Source organism: Mastigoproctus giganteus, chromosome 11, assembly GCF_048544385.1.
Source record: "Mastigoproctus giganteus isolate SK-2022 chromosome 11, ASM4854438v1, whole genome shotgun sequence".
Lineage (NCBI taxonomy): Eukaryota > Metazoa > Arthropoda > Arachnida > Uropygi > Thelyphonidae > Mastigoproctus > Mastigoproctus giganteus.
The window spans coordinates 127,044,976-127,070,612 of NC_143585.1; the positions used below are offsets into that span (position 1 = coordinate 127,044,976).

The 25,637-nt window shown below is 37.8% G+C and overlaps 1 protein-coding gene across 4 annotated transcripts in view; it reads right to left on the bottom strand.

The window, feature by feature from the left end:
• Positions 1-25,637, bottom strand: part of LOC150078422 (cytotoxic granule associated RNA binding protein TIA1-like) — a 695,656-nt gene that overhangs the window by 74,967 nt on the left and 595,052 nt on the right. For all 4 annotated transcript variants that reach the window (XM_090385386.1, XM_090385385.1, XM_090385387.1 and 1 more), the window contains one exon: positions 10,741-10,836. In XM_090385386.1, the coding sequence (XP_090241512.1) occupies positions 10,741-10,836 (96 nt within the window). The remainder of the gene's footprint in view (positions 1-10,740; positions 10,837-25,637) is intronic.

Consider the following 25,637-nt stretch of genomic DNA (forward strand, 5'->3'; position numbering starts at 1 on the left):
AACTGCCGCTTCTTATTTGCAGCGACTGGGTGGAGGAGAAGTTTTCTTTCCTAATCCGGTTAGAGAGCAACGCAGCAGATGAAACATGCGGTGCAGTCGGCTTGGCGTTAAGACGTGCAGGCAGCCAGGTAAGGGGATGAGAGAACTGCTGAATCTCGGAAGGAGTTAAGCCAATAAACGGAGGTAAGAGAAATCTGGATGGAGAAGGAGAGGTTGTGATAATGTATCTCGTGTCACGACAAAACGCAGTAGACAACAGCTACAAGCGAAACAACTGTACGGACGTATAAATATTTAAAAATCAATCCCTCTCGTTCGGCCTTCGTCAGCGAAACGCAAAAAGAAGAAATTTTCTTCGGTTAATTCTTTGCATTATACAAAAGATTCGTATCTTATCTGCATTGTCGTTAGATTCTCGAATCAACTTATCCTATTAGCTCGTCTCACTCACACTGGACAATGGAGGTGTTAAAAGATCTATTGTGGCAGTTATACGATATCCTCTGGAGAGGCCCGAAGGTTCTTCACTTAGTAGATGCAATGCAAATTCCAGATGGGGCCTCAAGTGGTGAAACACTGCGGTATTAGGAAAATTTTCACGTGTTTCTCTGCTAAATATAGTCCTAACAGATAACATCAGTCGCACGCTTGTTACATCTATTTGCAAAGATTGCACTGTCAGAATCCATTAAAGTTGTTCTCGGATTTTTGTTCGCTTTTAAACCAATTTCCCTGCAGGAAACTTGCACGTTGGCATCGTCTTAACAGTTGTCTGCAGTTAATGGAGTTTCAGTGAACAACGGTAACTAATCAGGGCACTCTTCCGTATCAGAGAGATTTTAGGAGAACGAAACAGTTGTTATTACTACAGCTACATTAAAAAGGAAGTGGTTTTAGATAAAATTCTTAAACCAGTTCGACATTCTTCTACTTCGGTACTGAAGTTGTAAATAAATTTAAGATTTCTTTCTTTTTGAAATACAAATACTGTATGTCTTTTACTATTTTTTTTTTCGCAATAACGAGGAACAGGTTCTATAGTAAATGCAATTAATTTAAATGGGGAACTCAGAATATGCGTGGAAGATTTGTTTTTTAATCTTGCATTTCTATATGAATAAGGGCTTTATATCTGCACTTCGAAAATTATTCAATTTCTGAAAGGAAATGGGTGTGTTGTTCATCGCTGATCTGAAAATTTAGCTCAGCAGGAAAAAATCATGAGATGAATTCACAAACGAAAGTTTGGTTGTTGATATCTGCGCCAAGGCAACCAGAGACAACTGTGAATTGCGCGTATTCCATCGGATTGCCTGTTTTGAGGGATAAAAAACCTATCCCTATCCGAAACTGACCAACTTAGCCACGATCTGAAAAACGTAAAGGATTCAGAGCTCGAACAGGAACAGAACATTCCCGTTTCCTATCACTTCCAAATATCAGTAGTGCTGTGTACCATTAAGCAAGAACCCACAAAATCTTGCATCTGTAATAAGGTAGTATTTGACTTCGACAACAATCCTATAGATCTAGTTAATGAGGTAATTAAACAGAGCCTTCCACAACCCTATCAGTATTTCAAAGCCTGGCCTAATTTATCATCGAATTTCACACTATAGGAGCATCTTATCATAGCAGTAATCATTGAATATATTCTGAAAATTAAGCAGGAAGACTTGATGCTTACCTTTCAGCAAAAAAATTAATAATAACAAAAAAAGGAATTATCAAAATGGTTGAGACCTCAGACCTATAATTCTAGTAACGAAATAAAAACAGTTAGTTTTCGTAACTTCTGTATTTCACTTTTATCACTGGCATTATCGATTTAGACAAAGCTATCATTATAAAACTGCTACGAAGACACTGGATGATTTAATGAAGTTGTAGGTTTTTAGGCGCATCAGCAACTTAGGCCATATTGAGATACTATATATTACATCAGTAGAAGTGTGTGTTCACGGGCCAGTTAGCACGTCGAGAACTGAAAAACCCTGTTCCTCTGCCAGAAAGATCGGTTAACCACAGTTCCTACTGAAGAGGACTCTAGGAATTTCTCCTCCAGTCTGCGACAGGACAACAATCCAGACATCTGCAAATGAAGTGATGTGGCGAAACCACTACCGGTCACGAGGGTTAAGCTGGAAATGGAGCCACAAATTGGCCAGGTGGCCACTGTGACTCGTACATCTATAGATTATTTTCTGGACTGTGGAACCAATTCTAAAACAGCAGATTGTCTCTTAAGGTTCTGTCTGAGGTTTCCTTCGTGTCCTTTCCATAAGATAATTGCTATCTGGTCCGAATTGCGAGGCACCAGAGAAGCTTCACGCTGTACATACACGTCGACTTGTACAGAGGTGTATCAATTATAGAATGTTTCAGAAGTTGATCTTACGCACGATGACCCACTCTGCTCCTTTGATTTGTAATTCCAGGTGTCACTGTATTACAAAATTCCCCCCTGTCAGAGACTGACGAGAGATGCAAGTACAATTCCATTTTGCATTGACTAATAGATCCACAGTGACCAGTGTCCTTGCTGTTCAAACCTCAATCCTAACAATGCAATGTACTCTTGTATTTAATTAATAACTACTTAGGATAGAAGTTTTATCTTTCTGCACTCCCTGTTAAAGAGCATATCCACCTACTTTGCATTCCAAAATCAGACCTATATCACAAAAATAGATGTAGGGGTCCTTCAAGAAAGGGAGAAAATAACAGGATTACAGTTTATCCCCCTTAACCATTATCAGAAATCGTATCACCGGCAAAAGTTAATATCTTTAGTCACATACCTGCAACATTCCTTGTGATTTTTTTCCCTCAAAGAAACCCCATGACAATCTAGACTCTCTCTCTGGGTTAACAGTTCTAATTGTCAAAAGTAGGAAAGACCTTAATGTAATATTTTACCAAAACGTCATATTCCACTGTCACATCTATTTGACATTGAAGAGGATAAGCTAGCTCGTTCCTCTGGATAGTGATATATGTACTCTATGTCAGCAGCACGAAAAAATCATAAACAGATACCTTCAAACGGTTATACACTGCTTAACAAAATTAACAGCACAAATTGTTTCTCATGAATATTTTATGGTAAATAATGTGGCCGAAGGAGAATATTTGATATAATAGGTATCCTGGCATGAAAATTCCGAGTATCCAATAGAAACCGATCTACCACCTTATAGACCGCACATTATGCAAATTATTCATGCCTCTAAAAACAGGGGTTGCAACCACGTCATTTCATTTCCATTTTATTGGTTTGGTCAGTGGAATAGCCACATCTCCAGTACTCAGGATGGCAAGTCATCGTCGTTTAGATGATTCTTTGAGATGGTAGGCCGCTGAGGCCTCCTTCTTGACTTGAAGCAAGGCAGTCGCAGGCGGGATTGGCACGTTGGCTTAACGTGTCACGCAGTGTCATCTCTGCCATATGGAAGCAGTTTCAGGAGAGAGGACCTATCACAAGAAGACCTCAAGGTCGCCCGAGGGCTGCGTCAGCCAGAACAGACCGCTATCCGGCTCTAACAGAAAGACGGAACCCTGCGATGTCCTGTTATGAACTGTCTCTTGAGGTTGCTGCGGACTGTGTTAAGAAGGCTCAATTCAAGCGGATTTTACTCAAGGAAGCCAGTAGTCTGCATCACATTAACCCAAAAACCACCGCAGAGCTCGTCGAAACTGGTTAACATGTGACTTGGAGCTCTGACAAATGTACAGTTTTGTTCTCTGATGGGTCCCGTTTTAGCTTACAAATTGATTCTAGGCGTTATTTCATCTGCAAACAACGAGGAATGAGGTACCATCCCTTCAACATCAGAGAAAGGGACATTTACAGTGTAGTCGGTGTTCTCGTGTGGGACGGAATAATGATCAACAGTCACACCCCTCCATGTTTTTAAAGGGATACCCTAGCTGCGCAGAGGTACCAGGAACAGATCCTCGAAATCTATGTGCGACTTATTAGGGGTGCAGTTGGCTCTGATTTTCTTTTCATGCATATAGAGCTCAGGTGTTTGAGGAATGTCTTGAAACTGAAGATATCCAACTACTTCCGTGGCCAGCACGATCGAACATGTGTAGAATGCCCTTGGGCGTTGGATTTGTTGCCACAGATTATTATAGACACCCTTATATATGAAGCATGCTTCACCGCTGTCAGGCCAGTTTAGCCATTCGAGGGGATCATATGCCGTACTCATGTCAGGTGACCATATTTTCGAGCATCTTGTATCAACTTCTGTAATGTGACCGTTTTGGTAATTCTTATACAACCGCTATAAATGTCCGTTATACTTGTCCAAAGTTTCTCGCCATTTCCTCATTTTATCGTTATTCTATGGTACACTACCATACCAAACTTTGTTCCGCTTCGTCGCAAGCTGCACGACTTACACTACGTGTTCTGTTCATTTTATCGAGCAGTGTATATTCTACTGTCATGCATGCCACAGAGGCCTATTCCTCGGTTACTGCCCCTCTCCTAAAAATAAACCAGCCTATCTACGAAATACTAGATGTACTGAAATGGGCTATACATAAACACCGCTTGTTTAGAAAACACAGGCCTGCATAATTAGCAGATTATCTAAAATATCTCTCCTGCCTCAATTATTTAGATTTAGGTCTTGACCACCCCACGCAAGATGTTTGTCGTTGCTATAAAGGCCTCCAATTTATCTACCAATGACATGTACTCTCATCGGCCCTGAGGAATACCCCAGTGCTGGGACAAATTAATAACTCTGCGGCATGTATGTTCCCGAGAAGGAATACCGAAGGAATGTTATAGAGGAACACCTTGTATAGCGGTGATTGACCGTTGTAGGGTTTTAGGCGCATGAGCAACTTAGGCCATACTTCGAATATATACCATGTCTGTAAATTGTGCGTGTTCTGTGGTCGATTTCCTGTTTGCTATATGAAAAAAAAAAAAAAAAAAAAAACCATGTTACCTACTCTCGTCTGAGACCGAAAAACTCAGCCACATTGTGAAAAATGCCCATAAAATTCCTCGCTTCATTGACAAGATTCGAGCTTAGATCTTTTCCATCCGGTGTGTGAAGGACGGTGATTCCACAACTGTGCTACCCACGAGGGACATAATATGTATTATGTCCCTCCAGTATACGAGGCTCGGCATTAGGTAGGTGTATTAGATATACCTACCTAATGCCGAGCCTACTAGTTTCCCCCTTTAGCCCTCTGAACAGTCTGGACTCATTGAGCTGTTAAGTGCGCAATTGGATTGCGAACTAGTGACTGGCTCTCATATTCCGAAGCCCCCCTTAAACGATTTTTTGTGCAATTCTGGTTGTAAAACATGGTGCATTGTCCTGTTGGAACAATGCATTTGCAGTGCTTCCATTGTTTGTTGTTGTTTGGTTTTTTTTTAGGAGCATTAGCAACTAAGGCCATATTGCTCCGGGATATGCGGTGGTGGTCATTCCCTGACCTTTCCGCATCCTCCGTATTTGGTGGTGACGGGCTCGAACCTCGGTCTAATCAAGAGGCGTGTGCTACGCACTGCTGCTCCTTCCCACCTGGCTACGAAGGCGCCTAGTGCTTCCATATCAGAAATAAAATGCCAGTCCAAATTGATGATATCACCATAAATACTTCAGTCAACTCAAAGTCAGAGAAAGTAAGTTGCTTGCAGATTTTAGTTGGCAGAGGGACAGACTGGACAAAGGGGCTGATAAGAAACTATTTCATACAAAATGTTACCTTTCTAAATAAGTCTACAGGGAAATGGTTCATCCCTGGTCTTTTCACAAATTATATCATCACTAGACATGGGTCGATCAAAGCTAAACTTTTTCATCTCTTTGACTCTGGCCGCTGCTTTTGTAGATCTCTAGAGGATTGGAAGCATCTGTTATATTACTGCCTGATTTGAGCAGACTTTAGACAATAATTGAATTGTGCTGCAAAAATATTTGATACAGGTCAGGAGCAGAAATTCATTGAAGATCCAACTGTGTTCCAGCATTTTCAACATTACGCCAAAACTTTATCTGCTAGATGGATGTCACTCCTGAGTCAGAACTCGTAACAACTGAAGCAACTTAATGGTTATAACTGATTAGGTAAAAACCTGCTGAGCGGTTCCCCAGGGGTAGTATAGTCAGATAACTTGGCTATAAGTAATTTTCCTTTAAAAATGTGATATTTTGTCTTTTGATATTTTTAACTGTAAATGAACTGCTATCTTTATAATATTATGCAATTATGGTTCCACAACCTTTGACACTCTATCTCCTTCCTATTCCCACTTTTTTTTATTCCTTATTCTGTTTATGTCTCTATCCTTTCCATTATTATCATTACTTTTTATTTTGTTCACACTGTAAGTTACCTTATATATATATATATTATGCTGGCCTCACTTTTGGATTGGGCTCTATGTGGCCCTGTTTCACAGCGGGATTTTACATTGTTTTCTTTATTTCTTTATTCATACCCTTCTAATTATTAAGCTATTATTTTTCGTTTGCTGTATTCAATATTATTCTTAATTTCTTTCATTTCTTTTTCCTGGTACTGCATTCAGAGGCGATTGGCTTCTGCCTCCCAGTGGATGCGAGATCTTTAGATTATTCCTCTTGGACTGGTCAAATAAGTGCGCAGTTTCTAACCGCCTCCTCCTCGCGGCTTGGACTGGTACTAGGAAGCAACTTTTCTCGTGATTGCGTGTGTGTGAAAAACACAGACACACTACATTCATTTCTTGCCATTTTACAGAGTTCTGTAATCATCACGAAATTTATAGACACAAATGGTTGAGGTTGTTCTCGAGTAACTCTAATATGGCAGTTTTCTTTAATCATTAGCAGACAGATACATTGCTGCCAAGTCGCAAATGTTTTCCAGACAACATGTGGCATCCGAATGTTGGTCCATCGGTGTCAAAAAGCGTAAGGTGCACCACGAAAACACTCCCCACATCGTTACATCGCTAACATCAGTCTACACTGTTGACCTGGCAGGATGGGTCCATGAACTCACGCTGTCGCCATATTCTGGTGCTTCCATCAACGCGAAACAGCAGATACCGGGATTTGTCAGACAAGGCAACATTTTTCTAATCTATTTTCTAGTACTGGCGTTCTTGAGACCACTGTAATCGAACGTTCTTGTTATTTACAGAAGTGGAATCTGGTTGTGTTGTTGGCTGCAATACCGCATAAGCGAAAAGGTAAGACGAGTTATGCATTTTGAGATGGCTCTTTAGTTACCGTTATTGTACTGTGTTGTTATTTGACAGACTGTAGCCTTTCTGTTACCCTGCACAAGTCTTATTAGTCTCCGTTGGCCTGTTTTTGACAACAGGATCGCTGGATTCAACCATTCTAGGTTGAATATATACATTAAACAACATATACTGCACAGACATACCATTACACACATGTCTGTATTCATCACAGAGTACCAAGATGGAGTTGAATTGACGTTCAGGTGCAGTTCTACATAAGATACTATGTCTATATACACTGATGCATGAAAACCCCCAGCAGGTTATGGTTTCTGAGACGTTGATACTGTCCTCGACTACTATGCCACTTTCAAAGCCAAGTTTTCCTCTTACTCATTCTCGCAAATGAATTGACACACGCATCCCTACGTGTATCTGTCCACTTGCATTATATCGCAAGTTCACTTTAGAAACTGCAACACACCACGTTACTGTTTCTGAAGAAGAGGAAGTTATAGATAGAAATACACATTTTATTTTTTCTAAGGATCCGATTTTCAGCTATGTCACTGGACTGAACTCTTTATCGTAATCATAAAAGTAGAATTCGCCTATATGCTAAGACCTGAACTCTGTTCAATAACTATGATAATCCAGCACAGTACAACCTGGAAATTGCCAAATTATTTTGGATTATTCCAGGGAAAAAACACAAACAATTAATATTTTTGGAATCCAAAACCACCCTAAAATAGTATCCAATGCCTAACGAGTTTCTACGCATTACTGAAAGTACCAGTATCCAGATTTTTATTTGTTATGTACGATTTGACCTAACCCGAAGTAGACCCAAATAAGATTTAAAGTTTCATATTTCATTTTTAATGTTTAAATATAGTTAGGAAATATAATAATAACCTTAATGGTTAATATATTTAATCAGTAAATTTTCTTCCGGTGACAATAATTGATGAATTAGTTTGTGAGGGCGGTCGCTTACATTTGGATTTCATCACGTATACCAAAGTAATAAAAAACACGCTTGAAACTCTTATCCGTTACAATACAGATTCAACTGTTAATGTTGTCTTATCCTGATTTGCAATGTCAGTTAGCTAAAATAGGCAAACGCTCAATTATTTAAAAATGAGCTCGTTAAATTCTGGGTTTAGAGATTTGAGACATTTCAAATCTCTTTAGATGTAACACTTGAGGCCATTATCGGGAAAGTGGGCTACCTCAAAATATTTAGCCTCCCCCTCACATCGATTCTACACGATTTGATGAGCACCAAACCAATTAAAACAACGTTGCACGAGGCAGAATAGGCGAACCCGTTGAACAAACACTCTATAAAAGACATCAGTTTACGCCATTAATCTGTTGACCGTTATAGAAAAACTACTTTGGGGGTGTACCTCTGTTTGAGTGCCTCCAAACCCTCTTGAGTTTCGCCGATTGTTCTAAATCCTTGGTTCAAGTTTTTCTGATGGATGTAAAAATTTTAGATGTTCCCCTTGCTAAAAGAGAAAGGAAAGAAACGCGAGTAATTACAAAGGTATTAGTGAATCTTAATGACAGCCGTTTCATTGGGGCAGCAACCGCGGCTCTTGCCCAGAGAAAACAATTTTCTAATGGTTTCTGTTATTTCATGCTGTTTTTCTGTTGACCAGCGATACAAATGGAAAACAATGGCTCACTCGGGAACAATAACAATCTTTGCTAATAACGAAACTATTTCCAACGTTCCTTTCTCAGCGTTATAAAAATCGTGTACCAAAAACAAGTCTCGAACAGTTTTCAATACGCCGCTTTGAATTACAACTCGGATTGTAAACTTTTAACGTCTCGCAACAAGGAGAAATCTTTTAATGAGAATTCTTTGGGGGTACCAACAAGGTCGTAATTGCCATCATTTGTTTCTGTGATTGGCTAATTTGTACCGTCAGTCGTCCCGTGATTTCCCCCGAGTGTAGTGCAGCTGTAATACAAGAGAATTGTACACTTGCTACTCAGCTCATTGTGTGATTTTCCTTCTGTTGCATTATTTCCACTGTTCTCTACTCCTTTTATGTTCGAAATACAGAGAACACCGCACGCAGCTGCTGAATGGTATGTGAAAAAGTGAGATAAACATGAGCAGTTCCATCGAGAGAACGAACTGTACCTAGAACTCTATAAATAGAATCGCTCTTTTGCGATTTGTTGTAACAGTAAGATTTAGGCTTAATGCAAATCGGATTAATCTTAATTAATTATCTTTCTCCTTAGCTGCCATTACGTGTCATGTTTGTATTGACATTTGCTCTCTGGAGATGGGCGGGGTCTTGAAATTTATTAGAAGTGGGCATTCTTTTAAATTTAAAAAGACGATTTTGTTTTTTATTTCAAGGGAAATCGCATTATACTTAACGTACTCAATTTGACTTACCCAATTACGCGAGTCACTTAGTTAACTTCCTTCGCTGTATGAAGACAGTTTTTTCGCAGCATCAATGACCTCTGGTTTGAAAGGTATTTCACACAATCGCTGTATTAGTGTAAGTGGGTCATAGTATCTTATTTATGGACACCGACCGCTGTAAGATTTAAAAAATATTAACTGCTACCCACAAACGCAGTACTAGATGCAGGGGAGGGGCCCGATCATTTTCGAAATACTTTTTGGACCTCTGTGGTCCTAAGTGGAATTTGTTCAGCACGTAGAAAGATGGGAGGATGAATCTGGACTCATTAAAGAAGCTGTTCTAATGTCGAATGAAAATATATTTTATGTTGCCATATTTCTGCTTGCAAATATTGGAACAACAACAAATAAAGCGGAATACAAAGGGTAAAAAGTCCCTTCCCGAATACCAAAGGAATAAAAATCCATTACAATTATTATTCTGGCCTCAGCGGAAAAACAAAAAATTTATTTACTTTTGTACCAAGATAAATGTTATCTGTTTTGTTTATACATATGGTGTTTAAGGCAGTCTTGCAATGTGTGTGTGGGTCTTGAAGGATTTTCGTTGTAATTCTTTACAACTTTGTTGATTAAATATTTTTGTTTTCTTGTATTTTTAAATAGTATTTAAATAATAATAAATTCTATATAAATATTTAAATTTGGTTTTAGTTTCACATGTATTTGTTTTAAAATAAAGAGTTTCAAAGCCTTCACGTTTCAGATGAGTGCAAACGCATTAATTCCACATATTTGTATAACATCCTCGTGGCAAAAATAAACCCATCCTACTATATTTACATATATTTTTTAAAATTTCTATTTTCCCATTTTCTAATGCTATACGGCAAAAAAACAGTATGAAAATAAATTTCACGAAACCTGATTGACAGTAAAAAAAAACACTTATGCGCCAGTTATTTGTGACTCGGCTTGATCATGCGATTTTGAAGCATGGCAGTCATTGACCATTAGGTGAAGTACTGCATTTTATGGTTCTGGATTGATTTTCGGGTAATCAAACTGAAGAACAGTCATGCACATTGCTATACAGGAAGTTAAACAATTCTAATTCACTCACCTGAAAGCCCTTGTGTGATTCCTCCACAATAGACCGTGCAGTTCGTTGGGCTTGACTGATTGTACACTTCGTCGAAGGTGAGAGGCTTGGCATTTGCTGAAAAGGATAAAAAGAAACAGCAGTTAGGGTTAAGTGGTGTGACAGAAATTACAGATTAATGACAAATCAAAAATCATCTCGCATCTCCTCTACCCACACAAAAAAAGAGGAAAACTAAAAGGGAATAATATCTGTAATTGCAAGCTGGCATATTCTGCTGTGTACTTGCGATACCCATCAGTATTCTACGATGATATGAGAAGATAACAGAATATACATTTTCTTTTGCTGTCCTGGAATGATACGAAAATTAATAAAGACAGTGAATCGCTTGGCAACAGAAGTCTGATGATTTCTTATATTGCACAGTCACCTGTACGTGTTTATATACAAAACTGTGTAGGGAGGCTTTTCTTTGCTAACCATACCAAAAGCGTTCTCTCTTCTTCATGCGGCTGAGTTAACTTTTGCGGAATAAATTACCTGCTTATCGGAAATCACAAACAGCTGCAACTGAGAGCAAAGGCCTTGCATCTCTCTCTCTCTCTCTCTCTCTCTCTGAAACTTATAGCAGTTTCTAAACTTACACACTGCTTTTTTTTTCAAAGTTAATATCAGCTTTTTCCACACCTAATCCTGGTAATTTAGTAACAATTGAAGGTTATTGAATATTCTGTCCTCGACGTCAAAACTCTGCTAAAGTTTGCTTTCCAAGGTTTTCATTTATCCACGGTATTTAAATCTTGTAGAGGAAACTTCCCCAAGGATCTGAAGCTGTTGTAAGGGAAGAGACGGGATTTATTGGATATATTGACGTCATTAAAACAGTGTCCCGATAGACGACGTTTGAGTTATGAGGCTCAAAAACATTGTGCCAAAGACCAGAGTAAACACAGCTTAAACAAAAGGCCTATGAGATGGTGGAGCTGATAATATAAAAAAAGTTGGGCGAGCAGCCATAATTGACAAGATAATTCGACAAGAAGGGCCAAAAGTAACAAACGAAAAAGCCCCTGTCAGCGAGAAATAATTAAGAAACAGAGACAGGTAGGCTGAAGAGGTATCACACGACCGCTAAGTGAGTTAAAATAAGAAAGCAACGCTGAAGAAGGGGAAAATATCATTAGAGTCACAATAAATAGGACAGGAAAAAGTTGACAGCATTGTCAGTGCAGTGCTGTTCATAAAATAAAAACGCGCATAGAAAAGCAGCACACACACTACCGGCTTTTCTTACGATAAGGCATGATGGGAAAATTAAGACCGTGAATAATTAAAAAGCCACTTTACTGCTGGGAGTTAGAAGAAATTCCCTACACCACGGAAATAAATGAACGTAGGCATATTTTTTTAAGCTGTCATAAAAGTGTTGTTGAGTATGCTAAAAATTGCAAGTTGGCTGCTTTTTTTAAGCGAGCGAGAAGGAAGAACAAAAAAATATTTCTTGATTTCCCTGGATGACTGTGACTTTGAGACGTGTTAAATGACATTTCTGTCTTTCTCTTATCGCGCAATGCCAGAAAGTAATCACACAGAGAGTCTTAAGAAGCAGTGTAATATTCACTGAACATCGTAGCATCAGATGGCAGTACTTGTCTAGTGTGCTCGTCCACGACACTGTCGCAAACATAAATAAGCTATGGATTTTTCATTCACGAAAGAGGAACCCTATTCTGATGATATTCACTCATGGATTACGTTTCAAACAACCTCTTACTACTTACGGGAGAATAGCTAACAAAGTCCTCTCTCACCACCTTCACGTGCGTACCTGGGTTATTCGAGAAAGTGTGGCAGAGATCTTTTTCTCGATTTCATTATGCCAGCGTCAACTGTGATCTATCGCTACATGCTGGCTAATGAACATTAAGATCCTTCAGAATGAGACTGAAACAAGCACCCTACAGAATGACAAAACAAAATACCGCTATCCTAATGCAGATTTTGTTGCACGATCGAGATTGTAATCTTTCAAGATGGAGGGAATAGGAAAAATAAAGATCTTGTGTGTTCCGAAAAGCTAAGGCAGATAATATTTTCAAAGACTTTTATAGAAATGTCTGTCCATCTGCTAAACAAAAAGACAGATCATTTCGACCTTTTAGGGTTAATGCTAAACTAATGCAAGTTGAATAGAATTACCTTTCACCTCTCGAAGAAGGATGTTGAGTGGCCAAAGGGTAGCATTTTATTGTACACAGTTTTAAAAAAAAACCAATGTAAGCACTATGAACTATTTAGACAGCTACTTAAAACAACAACAGAAGAACAGATATTTATTTAAAGTATACCCAGTAAAATAAAATAAAATAAAATATTTTATTTTATTTTATTTTATTTTATTTTACTGGGTATACTTTAAATAAATATCTGTTAAACTATGGACCCCAGTACTCCAGGCCCATTTGTCACTAACAACAGAAGAGTCACTGCCATACAAAAATAGAACAAAATTCTTCATTTTGGAATCTGCAAACAGGATTTCTATTGTTTATTATTTCCCTTAATTTTTTGGGTTTTCTCGGCATTTAAATGCTTCGAAAATCTAGCACATCGGCAGCTTAGTTAGAAACAAGTTGAAATCAGTTTCTTGCTTAATTAAGCCTAGCGATAGACACAGAAATATCCTTCCCCCCCATGAAATTCGCATCCTTTTACCCTACTGTAAACTAGTAGTTGATCATCACTGATTCACCTCACCCACTACCAGCTCTATGAAATTATTAGCATCGTTTTCAGACTATTTACTCCAGTTCAGAAGTTTATCGTTCTTTTAAGAGGATGGATTACCATTCTTCATGGTGTTGGTGGATGATATAAAAGGGTATGCCAACTAGGTCACACCTACTGTTATATTATCGACATTTCTAGTGTAGCCCAGCACAGCGTAAAGGTAACACAATTACATCACTGATGCTGGATGCTCTCCAAGTAGACAACTTGCCAAATGCTACTTTACCAAACAGGCCTCTTTGGGTGAAGCAATATAACATCCACGTAAGCTGAATTTGCTCAGCGTCACACTACACACGAAATGAATAGGGGTAAACCACGAGTAACAAAACTTTCACCATTATTAAGCAAAGGAACTTTAGATATACTCATAAGTACAATTACTTATGTACTTTATAAGTAATTGTATTAAGTACAATTACTTATAAAGTTATTCACAATTAAAGTTGTATACAGATTAATTTAAGTTATAAATCATAATCATGAAACATTTCATATCATGTGTTTGATGATTGGAGTACAGCATGTATTGGTTGTTTAGAATAAGTGCAGTGTAAATTAATGCCGTGAGGCATCAGTCTGTTGTGTATATGCTGTGGCCTGTTTACCTATTTACAGGATGCAATCTTTGTCGGACACTGGCTAATTCAGCTACAGTTAATGAAAACCATAAAAGTTCCTTTGTTGCGATGGGATTTGAACCTAGTCATTTGCCAGACGGTATGGAAGAACAGAGGTTGAAACCACTGTGCTAACTGAGAGGGCATGCAAGTGCTATACGTAAAGAACATGGTCCGAAACAAAGATGATAACGTTTAGGTGCGTATGATGTTTTCACAATTACAGCATAAAACTCCTGTGTTCATAAATAATTCGAGAAACTCTAAGATTGCTATGAAAAGTACACTGACTTGATGGCCCAACATCAGAATCAAATGGTGTCTAGTCGCTGATGATCTACACATATATTTCTTGACGTATTAAGGGTACAAAACTGTGCTTATAACGAGGAAGAAAAATTTCACATATGGAACCCTGCAAAGCGTACTATTCTCTAAATTAAGAGTAAAGTTCTACACTTCTGGGGACAACGTATTTTACATTTATTCAATGACAGCATGTCTCACTCTAAACTTGTGGACTGCAATAATAAATAATTGCACTCCCTCAGAAATACACTTAAATTTATTTAAAAAAATGATCCATCGAAATTTCCTGATTTTGAACAAGATGATGTCATTACAAAGAAGCTCTAAATCAAGGATGAAAGGACGCTTGAAAGCGCCATTCCTGTAACCTTCTTGTAATTCAGGTAAGGATTTCCTGAGAGCTTCAGGGGTGCCTTGGAAGGAAAAGTCCAAAAATTATTACTGCTCTAAATGATGATTATGCTTCATAAAAGGTGGGCTTTGCTCTTCGTTTACTGGGGTTTCATTTAGAAAGATATGTTTACATAATAAAATCCTTTTTCTTTCGGTTTAATATACAGTACTGTATATTTAATACATCAAGATATGAATATGCTCAGTCTTTTTTTGCAAAGACCTAAGAAATTGGTGAAGGATCATTGTCCCTCACCAGTTTCGGCGGAGTAAGGAAGGAAAGTCTTAATTACGGAATTTAGATGGTTTCTTTGTGATAGTAATTTTTCGGATTTTCAGAACAATCAGGCACCAGTAAATCGCCAGAAGGCATTATAAGGATGAATGTATTTGTATTTTAAAACTGAATTCTGCTTAGGAAATTAGGTTATAGTAAAGTTCAGATTTTCAACTCATCTGGGTAAAATCATCCTTGGTCTACTTGAGATCAAGAGCGATTTTATCCAGCAAGTTGGTAGCTTAATTTCATTAAATTATCTGAAACAAACTCGGTGCATTTAAAAGTAAACAAAATGTGAGATAAGCACGTAAAACTTTAATGTATGAGTGGAGCATATACATTACAGGCAATCATGGTATAAACCAGAAGATGCTCGGCTAAATTAAGTGGATATAATTTGTGCAGCCCAAAACAATACGTCACCGCTACAGAATCCAGACTCTTTGAGGCACAATAAAATAAAATGGTTAAGACTGTGTTTATAGCATTCTTTAAATGCTTCAAATAACTTGCACTAATAAGGAAGAAATTCAGAGGACTCAGTATATTTGAAGATGAGGGAGGGGAGTCGAAGAAATATGAGGGGTTATTAGGGGGGACTGCAATCTTCGACTCTCTCTTCAAGAATGTGCAGAGCCCATTAAGTTACATAATTACGTCAATATTTAGTGCGCTAATTGTATAATTCAGGATAAATTAGGATTGTCAGACGACTCGAGGTCTTATTAAAAGTGAGAAAATGAAAGTTTTGCCTCGTTTTATGGCTTTTTTAGCTTAACTGCGTGTTTCCACACAAAGATGATGCCGGGAAAATTTCACTTCCACTTTTCTATCCTCTCTATTAACAGCCTCTCATTGTTTCGCAAAATTGTAATATTTCCACTGTGCTGTTTATTCCTTGTAATTAGCTGCAAATAGTTACTGAATATTTTTCAGAGGGAACGCAAGAAAATAATAAATTACTTAGGATGAGATAAGATGTTTATATCAGAACAATAATTAGAATCTAGAGCATAACTTCAACTCTGTTCAATATCCAGACGTTGAACCCAGATATTGAGCAGAATGTAATTATATTTACCGATACACACTATCATCTTCTATACATTACTTATATTCAGTTTCATTAGAGAATGGTTAATTTGCAAGCATCTACTACACGATGCATTTTTCTGATTAGAGCACGTTCCTTTCATTTATCGGATAAGGTACTGTGCGATCATCAACTGAACAACTTGAATACTAGTTATTTACTGTTCTTAAGGAGTATAAGAATACCATAAGAAGAATCTAATATACTTATATTCTATAAGAATAGTAGATTAGATTCTTGTAATTTGCTTTATAGGAATTAATTTAAGTATAGCAAATTCTTATGAAACACTTCTTATGAACTGTCAAAATTCAATTGTACAGTTTGGCGATGCACACCAGCAAGCTGTTATTCTGCTCTCCTCCATTTCGTTTTAAGTTAGCAAGATTTGAAGAATATTTTAAGAATAATATATGTAAATTACTATTTGAAAGTCGCATAGTCCCAAAGAAGCATATTACTGTTGTCTTCCTGTAATCAATTCATCTTTCTATGCTTTTTGAGGTTTTTTAGTTTTCTTAGGATTGTTGAATATTTCTTGAACCGGCATGCATTAAATATTTAACTAGTCTTATTGTAGAGATCGTTGTCACAATGAACTTTAAGTGTGTATGTGACAAAGGAAGGAAAAATATTTCCGAAACATGATGCACAGAATTGGATCGACTTGTATGGGATTTGCGAAAAGGAAATTGAACTCACGAGGTGTCAGCATATAACGTGTATTGTAGGATCAGTTTGCTCGTTTTTTAATGGAAAAAAAAATCAAGATATACAAAAAAAGCTTATGAAAGTTTTTCTCGTAGCGATGAAAAGTGTTTCTGAACTTCGGCCGGCGATGGGAATCGAACTCAAGCCTTTTTCTATCACGTGTGAGCCAGAAGAAAGTTGCCTGCAAAATCAGACAGTTTTGCAGCCTTCCCGATAAAATAAAGTGAAGAAGAATGTATTGAAGAACAAATTTTAGCTTGCTATTAATGTGCAAAAAATCAGCGTCAACAAATGCGCGTCCCAGTGATGCATTCTTACAGAACCTCTGATTCATTTGTTGTTTTATCCACAGCAAAGGAAACGAGCAACGAAGAACAACCTGTTCCTGTTTTTCCAGAAACCTTAGATGACCTCCTGGAAACAGCTCATGCGAGTTATAAAGCAATACAAATGCTCAGACCCAAACTACCCTCATATTATAATTCAAAGTGAATTGGACAATCTTGTGCGTGATTTAAATCTATCTAAGGAAGAGGAACAGCTTTTGGAATTTATGTTGAAAACAGATGTACAATTATATCTGTAATTCATAAATGGCAGAAAAGAGTTTCCTTCATATTTTGCTATTTTAATGATGGTGGTAGACGGCTTAATGTCGTTGGGAGAGATCATAAACGACAAGAATGGAGGTTTTTATCGACCCTTCGAAATTAAGTCCAAAAGCTGTGCTGTTATCGGGACACTTTCAGTTGCACAAAATATTTTTGCTTTTTGTTCTTGAGAGTCGAGCTAAACCCATGCATTATGAGACTAAGATTTGTTCCCCCTCTCGTGGATCTTTTATCTGTAAAGAAAAATGTCGTCTATAACCAAACAGTTGACACCGCACAAACATATTTTTTAGTATTCATTCACTTAACCTTAGGTCTGATGAAGAATTTCGTTAAAGCTAAGGACAACAATGGAGAAGATTTTCGATATTTAAAACTAAAATTTCCATGCGTTGGTGATGCCAAAATCAAAGGTGCATTCGCCAGTTAGTAGACCAGAGAGCTGCTGAATATAACAGTTTGAAAGAGTATCAAATCCTTTGTATCTGTGTCTTGGAAGTGCTTCAAGAAAGGTTGCGAACATATTTTGGGAAATAACTAAAAAATCTTCATTGGGAATGTACTATAAGCCTACTAAAATCTCGGTTGCAATACGTCTCGTATTGCAACCGAGATTTTAGTAGGCTTGTAAAAATTTCCTTCCTCTGTTCTCATTTCAACTTTCTTCCAGCTAACCTTGGATACCTTAGCGATGAACAGGGTGAATGTTTTCATCAAGGTATTACTACAATGGAGAAACTTTGCAAAAGTAGGTTCCTGAATCATTATTCGAAAAGAAAAAACGCAAAACGAGAAATGATTATATTTTTATCTCGTTCATTGTAGTGCTTCTTAAAATTTCAATAAGCGTAATTTGCTGTTGTTGTAGGGTTTTAGGACATATTGCGCCGTATATAATCTGTCTGTAAATTGCGTGTGTTCTGTGGTCGAAAAACCCGAGTTTTCCTTGCTTTAGTGGAAAAGGCCCGAGTTCGAATGCAGTGGTGTGGGGAGAACGGTGATTATACAACTATGCTACCCATGAGAGCTCGTAGCTTGCAATCCTCTCTCTGTGGGCTCTGGGCAATATCTGACTTAAAATTTGGATTCAGCTGATCGAAGTTCATGAGATGTACCATACGTTTGGAGAAAAAAAAATACGAAAAGCTTAAATTTTTTTGCCCAAGCGCAATTAGTGAGTATTAACTGGGGCTGCACAGGACCCTAGAAAATATAAAGAAGAGCCAAAATTTTATGTATGTATATACATGCTAGCATCACTTCACAGGGTAACGGAAAGAGGAAGAATAAGATAAGATGTTAAATTTTAGTACATCTTGTTTGACTTTCTGAAAGGAATCGAAGGGATAAATGATCGATTAATTTACTCTTATCTGGACGAAATGTTCTGTCTCGGGAAACCAAAGAGTGAAATCTATTTGATATGAATAAATAATAAAATAAATTAATTTTGATGGAGTCAGACGGAGACAAGAGATGTACGCTTGTTTTGTGAGGCATCAGAACGTCATCTAACCTGGGAAAACGATATTGCTTCAAAAGATAATATATAAAAATGAAGGAAATTGTAATTCGTAAACGATTGAATATGTATTGTGTACGCATTCGCTTAAATTGCAAGCCATAAGGTTTAAATTTACTGATGTCAAGTTCAACGATATAATTTTTCATAAATTGGGAGTTTAAAAATATATTAATTCTTAATCTGAGTTTAATATATAACAAATTTACACCAGAAGCCTAAACTCGAGATTTCAACGTGGGCCCCTCTAGCCTTAATTCAGTTTCTGTCTAACCTAGAATTAAAAATAAATAAAGATTTATTTTCACTTCTAGGTTATTATGGATTTTATTAGAAGAAAAAGGCTTTCTAATGATATGCATGAGATCATATCATGCATATCTTTAATCAGTCAGTATCTCAAGATAAAATCGAGATTAATGAAATCTGGAAACGGCCTTGTTGACAAGCGAAATAGAGAACCAGATACAATGAATATAATAAATAGCGAGCAACAAATAAGAAAATTCCGAATATTGGCATCACATGTTGCAGAAGCGACTCATCATGACTAAGAAAATAACGGACATCATCTCTGTCTGGTTTTAACTACAGTAACTGCCCAATCCTGACATAGCATTCACGGACCACAGGCGCAACATAATACAGTACGTATTACAGTGAAATCCGATGAGAATTCAATAAACGAGTAAAGAAATATCTGAAAACTGAATGGGAGCAATGCAAACCGTTAACGAATTCAAAATAACTGCATGCCAAATAATGAAAATATGATCCAAAATATGAAAGAGGAGGAGTAGAATCGAAAAAGTAATAGCACTAGAAAAAAAAAAGAATTTTAGCATTTCGATAATTTGTTTGATGGGGCAGGAAGAATCGAGGAAGTATACGATAATAACAACATTTATAAGATTTCAGTTGGTTGGGCATCAACAAGAGAAGCGGGCTTCGATAAAGAATTATTCTAAACGGGTGCCGAAAGGCCAGGTAGTCGGTATGAATCTATTCATCACTATTTTGTGTGTTGAATAGATGTAATATTACTGGTTCACTGGGGCGATCTGGTGGAAGAACCAGATGGCTCCCTATATGATGGTTGCTCTAGGTTTTTGGTGCATTAGCAACTTAGAACATGTTGTGCTATAAAACATGTCTGCAAACTGCGTGTGTTCTGTGGTTGATTTGCTGTTTGCTGGACTCAAAATCGTGAGTTTCCGGGAGAAAAAAAAACATGCTTCCTCGCCTGAGACCGACTAACTCAGCCACGTTGCGAAAAAGACCCATAAAAACTATTCTCGTTATAGACAGGATTCGAACTCAGGTCTTTCCACCCGGGTGGAGAGGACGAATCATACCAACTCTGCTACACAGGAGGGCTGGCTCCTTTATCTGAGTATTCTGATACAAGTAAGGTCATAATCATTTGAATAGTTCACGTACGCATCTATCAATAATCCTTTGCGTAGAAGTCAAGGTGTATGGCAGCTATTACACGAGGTATGGTCAAAAATTTCCCCGGCAGCATTAAAAATATGTTGTCACTTACCCGAATTGAATGTTGATACCACGAAACAGTCTCCATGGGACTTGATACAGCGAGTAAAGACTTTGCCACTTTTAGAAACATTTCTAGAGCCCTCATTTTTGATCCCCTTCAGCAAGTCCCACGATTTTTCAGTCAAAATTGTACTTTCGCGAACAAGAAGCAATCACAGGAAACAAGATCTACTCGTAATAAACATGGAGTGTGAGGGATCACAGTGATGTTGCTTTTGGTTAGAAATTTTGACGCATTCACTTTAGCGTAAGCAAGTCCGCTCGAAGGTCAAGAACCTGTTCATCATGATTTTTTTTAAAAAACTTATCTGTATTTGTGCATCAAGAATCTGTTCCACTGAGCCAAACTGTCAATCAAAATTGCTACACAAAAGTTCTACAGTTGGTACTGAATATGGGCTACGTAGGACCAGCAGTGGTTTGTGTGAGCTGCCACAAGTAAGGAGGTTGCGATTAGAGTCCGTATACTACCACAAAAATGCAACTCCCATTCTGAACAATCCAGCTGTCCTTGACAAAAATTCAATAATATATGAAGTCACAATGAACTTGTAAATTCGTCCGGTCTCGGCCATCTAGAGAATGAACAGCTTTTTTAAATGTTTATTTTATCTTTCTATGTTCGACTTTATACGACAGATCGTCATCCGGGTCATCCCTATTTTCCAAAGTCGCCGGAGGTGACTTTGGAAAATAGGGATTTCTCTTCATTCGTGAATAGAAGATGTTCAAACCATTGCAGGCTTCTATTTTCAATTCGCTCTATAATATCTTCATCTGCGTGTAAATGCCTTCTAATTTCCTCGCTCGTAACCCTAACACATCGACGAAGGTAGTCCATCTTTAGGGCCCTAAGCTTCATTTTGTCACCCTCTTTCAGTGTCCACACCTCACATCGGTAGAAAAATACTCATTCCACTAACGACTGTCCGATAAGTTTCTTTGTTTTAAGGGAGATATTGTTGCCCCACCAGATAGTATTGAGGGCACAAAGAATCTTCCTACTTTGGTGAATTCGTGTAACGTAACACTTCTTCTCTCCCCAGTCCTTCCTTAGTTAGAATACAGCCAAGATACTTGAAGAAGTCAACAGGTTTTAGATGTATAGATTGTGTTAGTTGTGCGCCAACTTGCTGCCTTTCAAGAAGAGCTGTTGGATCAGCAAAGGCTATGGGAAGGTAACCTCGATCCAAATCCCTGGTCCCTAGGTTGAGGCGTCGGGCCAGCACCCTGACACTTGGAAAAACACTTAATCGCTAAAAATACCATTTGTTACCATTTAATATCTGAAAAATGGGGATCTGCTACTACTCAAATCAAGCTGGATGTGTGGCAGTTTCTGCCCAAGAGTAACATGGTTATTGAGATGTAATGTGATTTCAACTTGATCACAGAACTTAAAAACGTTTTGCGCAAAAAACTGAAACCTTTTTTTTTGCTCAAAAGGCGGAAACTTCTTGACATTTTAGAGACCCAGAAAAAAAAATTCCAAGAAGAAAAGGCGATAACAAAAAAGAGAGACTCTAAACGGTATCGACAATAATAGAATTCTAATCGAGCTTCGAAGATGACAGCACGGATTACATGGTAAGTGACAAAATGTTTTTTTTAATAGAATCCTTAAACTCTGACCACACCTCATAGAGCTTTCTTTGAACTGATACTAGAGTTCTTCTAATAGCTGGTAGGCCTCATGTAAGCAGTAAGAATACTTGTAGATGACTACTTTCTTCAGGATTTGCCAGATGAAAATCCTATGACGTTAAAAAATGTTGCATGGAGAAATGATGGAGTAGCTATTTCAGTCGAGTAGTACTGCTTTATCTGAAGGGAAGGTTCATCTAAAAAACTATGCGCCTTCAAGCACTTAGCAAGAACTGGCGCGTGATTAAAAAACTCCAGCCCATCTTAATCATCTCTTTTAGCTGGCTAGTTGATAATGAAGTTAGGAAAGAGAAAACAAGCTATCAGTAGAGCGATCAGGGAAGGTAGATAAGATTGTGCTGAGATGTAGTCATCAGCAGAGCATCACAGAATGGTGAAGAAAGATGGCCTCGCTAAGACTTTGCTGTGTAATTATGATCTTGCTGTAAATGTGCGCAGTGAGGTAGCGAAGAGAAGAAAGACTGTTCTATCTTCTTAAGTCCTCCTGTTAGTAGCGTCAAAGATTGAGCTGTATTTTACAGAAAGAAGAAAACAGAAGCGATGAAACAAAGTGCAAATTTATATAATAACAAACTACGAAGAAACGTAAAGCGAAAATAGTGGAAGAAAGCAGATGCATGTTCAGTGTTTGATAAGTTAAAGAGTGAGAATTTGTCGATTTATTGATAAATTTTGCGCCCATTCAAACCAATACCATGGGGAGACAGTGTATTGCATCTGTAAATTGCATTGTGCACTACTGTGTGGTCGGTGCCTCTGTTTTGTAGATGAAATTTATAAATTTACATTAAAAATGCTCAGCCATCGCCTGAGATTGGCCACAGCGTGAAAATAACTACACAAAAATTCTTTCCATCTCAATGATGATTCGAACCAAACCAGACGTGTCTATAGAAGTCGAAGGACATCTACCTGCGAAGACCTGAAAAACCTCTCCCGAAACCGACTAACATGGCCTCCATTGGGAAAAATTGCCGTTGAAAGTTTCCAAAATGCCAAAACGGGATATGAACTCAGGCCTTTTTCACATGGTGTAGGAGGATGCTGATTGTAACGACGCGTTCTAGTGGACATATGCAAATGCTCTGTGGAAATTATTGATGGCCATATCGAGGAATATTATAAAATTTGTATTCAATAACAAAGTTTTCTATTAGTCATTTTTGTGCTTGTTTGTTTGTTCTAATAACAGTCGTACTCCACTTGGTGGTAGAAACTCGAACTGGAAATTTCTACTCTTTACAGCACTCTGAGAGATATAGGCCTCAAATCGTGGAAATTATTTTATGAACACCCTGTCAAAAGTGATCGACATAGTTTGGGCTTGCTAAACATACTTTGGGTCAGAGGAATAAAGGGATATTCAGATTTTATGAATAACACCCCAATTCTCGCAAATGTTGAAAAAAAAAAAAACTTACCAGTTTGTTGCGTAAACAGATCAAAAGATTTAAATTATTTATAAATGGATATGATAAATTAGTCTGATATGCACGTTGACGAGAACAGTGAATTCTTCACTTGTGTATTTCAATATACAAGGGAAGAACGCACACCTGAATTATAGTAAACTTTCAAACCATTCATCATCGAGTGCATATTTATTCCATTTAGAAGTACCACAAAAGGACGATCCCAAAATAGATGAAAGGAATTTAGTGACCTTCATAGACCAGAAAATGATAAGGTAGTATTAGTACTAGCGATTGCCACATGGTGCAAGGAAGCCTATGGCTTATGCTGCACCAGCCAAAAAAAAAAAAAAAATAATAATAATAAAATAAATATAAATAAATAAAATAATAAAAAACAATAATAATAATAAAATAACAAAAAATATAAATAAAATGATAAGTTTAAAATAATAATAATAAGAAGAAAATAAAAAAAATAATGGTCAACCTAAGCGGTTCCTTCCCCCCATCCAGCTGACCTTTGAATTTTCCCAAACTGTCAGCCACTACCACCCATCTAGGTACTTATTCCAGTAATTTATAACTCGCTAGCTAAAATAAAACTTACTGCAATCCAATATAAATATCTCCCCCCCCCCCGTAATTTGAAATTATGGCCTCCTCACTCATTTTGCTTATGCCTCTCAGAGCCTTAAACATCTCAATCTGTCCTCTAAGGTGCTAGTTTCCAAGCTCTTCAACCCACATATTCGAAGTCTTTCCTCATATGGACGCCCTTTTGCCGATCTCACAAGGCGAGTTACCCTTCTCTGGACCCTTTCAAGAAGAACAATGCCTTCCTTTAGGCGCGGTCTCCATACTTGAACACGGTGTTCCAAGTGTGGTCTAACACTTGGCCTTATATAATGGGATTATGACGTCCTTATCTCTACTAGTAATTGTTCGATACATCATCGATAGGACACCATGGGCCTTCCTTGTAATCTGTCTACATTGCTCAGAGAACTTAAAAGTCTGACGCTTCGTAACACCCAAGTCCCTTTCCTCCATTACTGGCTTTACTTCAACTCCGCCAAGTATATAAGATATTTTGGGGTTACTGTTCCCCAGGTACAATACCTTACACTTTGCTGGATTAAAGCATAGCTGCCATTTTTCCCTGAAGTTTATCTAGGTCATTCTGAAGAAGCTCTCTGCTTGGCGGTGATCATTAAATACTCTACCAATCTTTATATCATCTGCAAATTTAGACATCACGCCCTCTATCCCTTCATCCATGTCATTTATGAAAATCAAAAACAACAGTGGTCCTAATAGTGATCCTTGGGGAACTCCACTTCTTACATCAACCCAATCTGAGGAATAACCATTTATCACAATCCTCTGCCAACTGCCCTGAAGCCATTTGGCTATCCATCTAAGGATTTTTCCTGCGATTCCAACCTGTTCCAGCTTATAAAGTAACTGCTCATGTCGGACTGAGACAAATGCTTTGCTGAAATCCAAATAAACAATGTCGAAATTATTCCCAAAGTCCAGCTCTTGAGTGACCCCGTCAAAGTAGCTAACCAGATTAGCCAAACATGATTTTCCCTTTACAAAACCATGTTGAGTATCCTTCAGAATTCCATTTCTATCTAAATGATCCTGAATTCCAACTTTGATCATTGTCTCCATGATTTTCCCTACTACTGAAATTAAACTAACCGGCCGGTAATTTTCCAGTGATGCTGGCATAACTAGCCTCAATGGTTCAATGCACTCACTTGTCACCTTCCTTAAGATTATACAGTATATGCCATCAACCCCAGGAGCCTTACTGGCCTGTAGGCTCGTACGTTTTTTCATTAAATAAAAGTATGAAATTTCGACATCATTAATTACATTTTTTTCAACTTCACTCCCACAATTTCTCATTGACGTGAAGGGTTTTTCTTCTGTAAATTTCT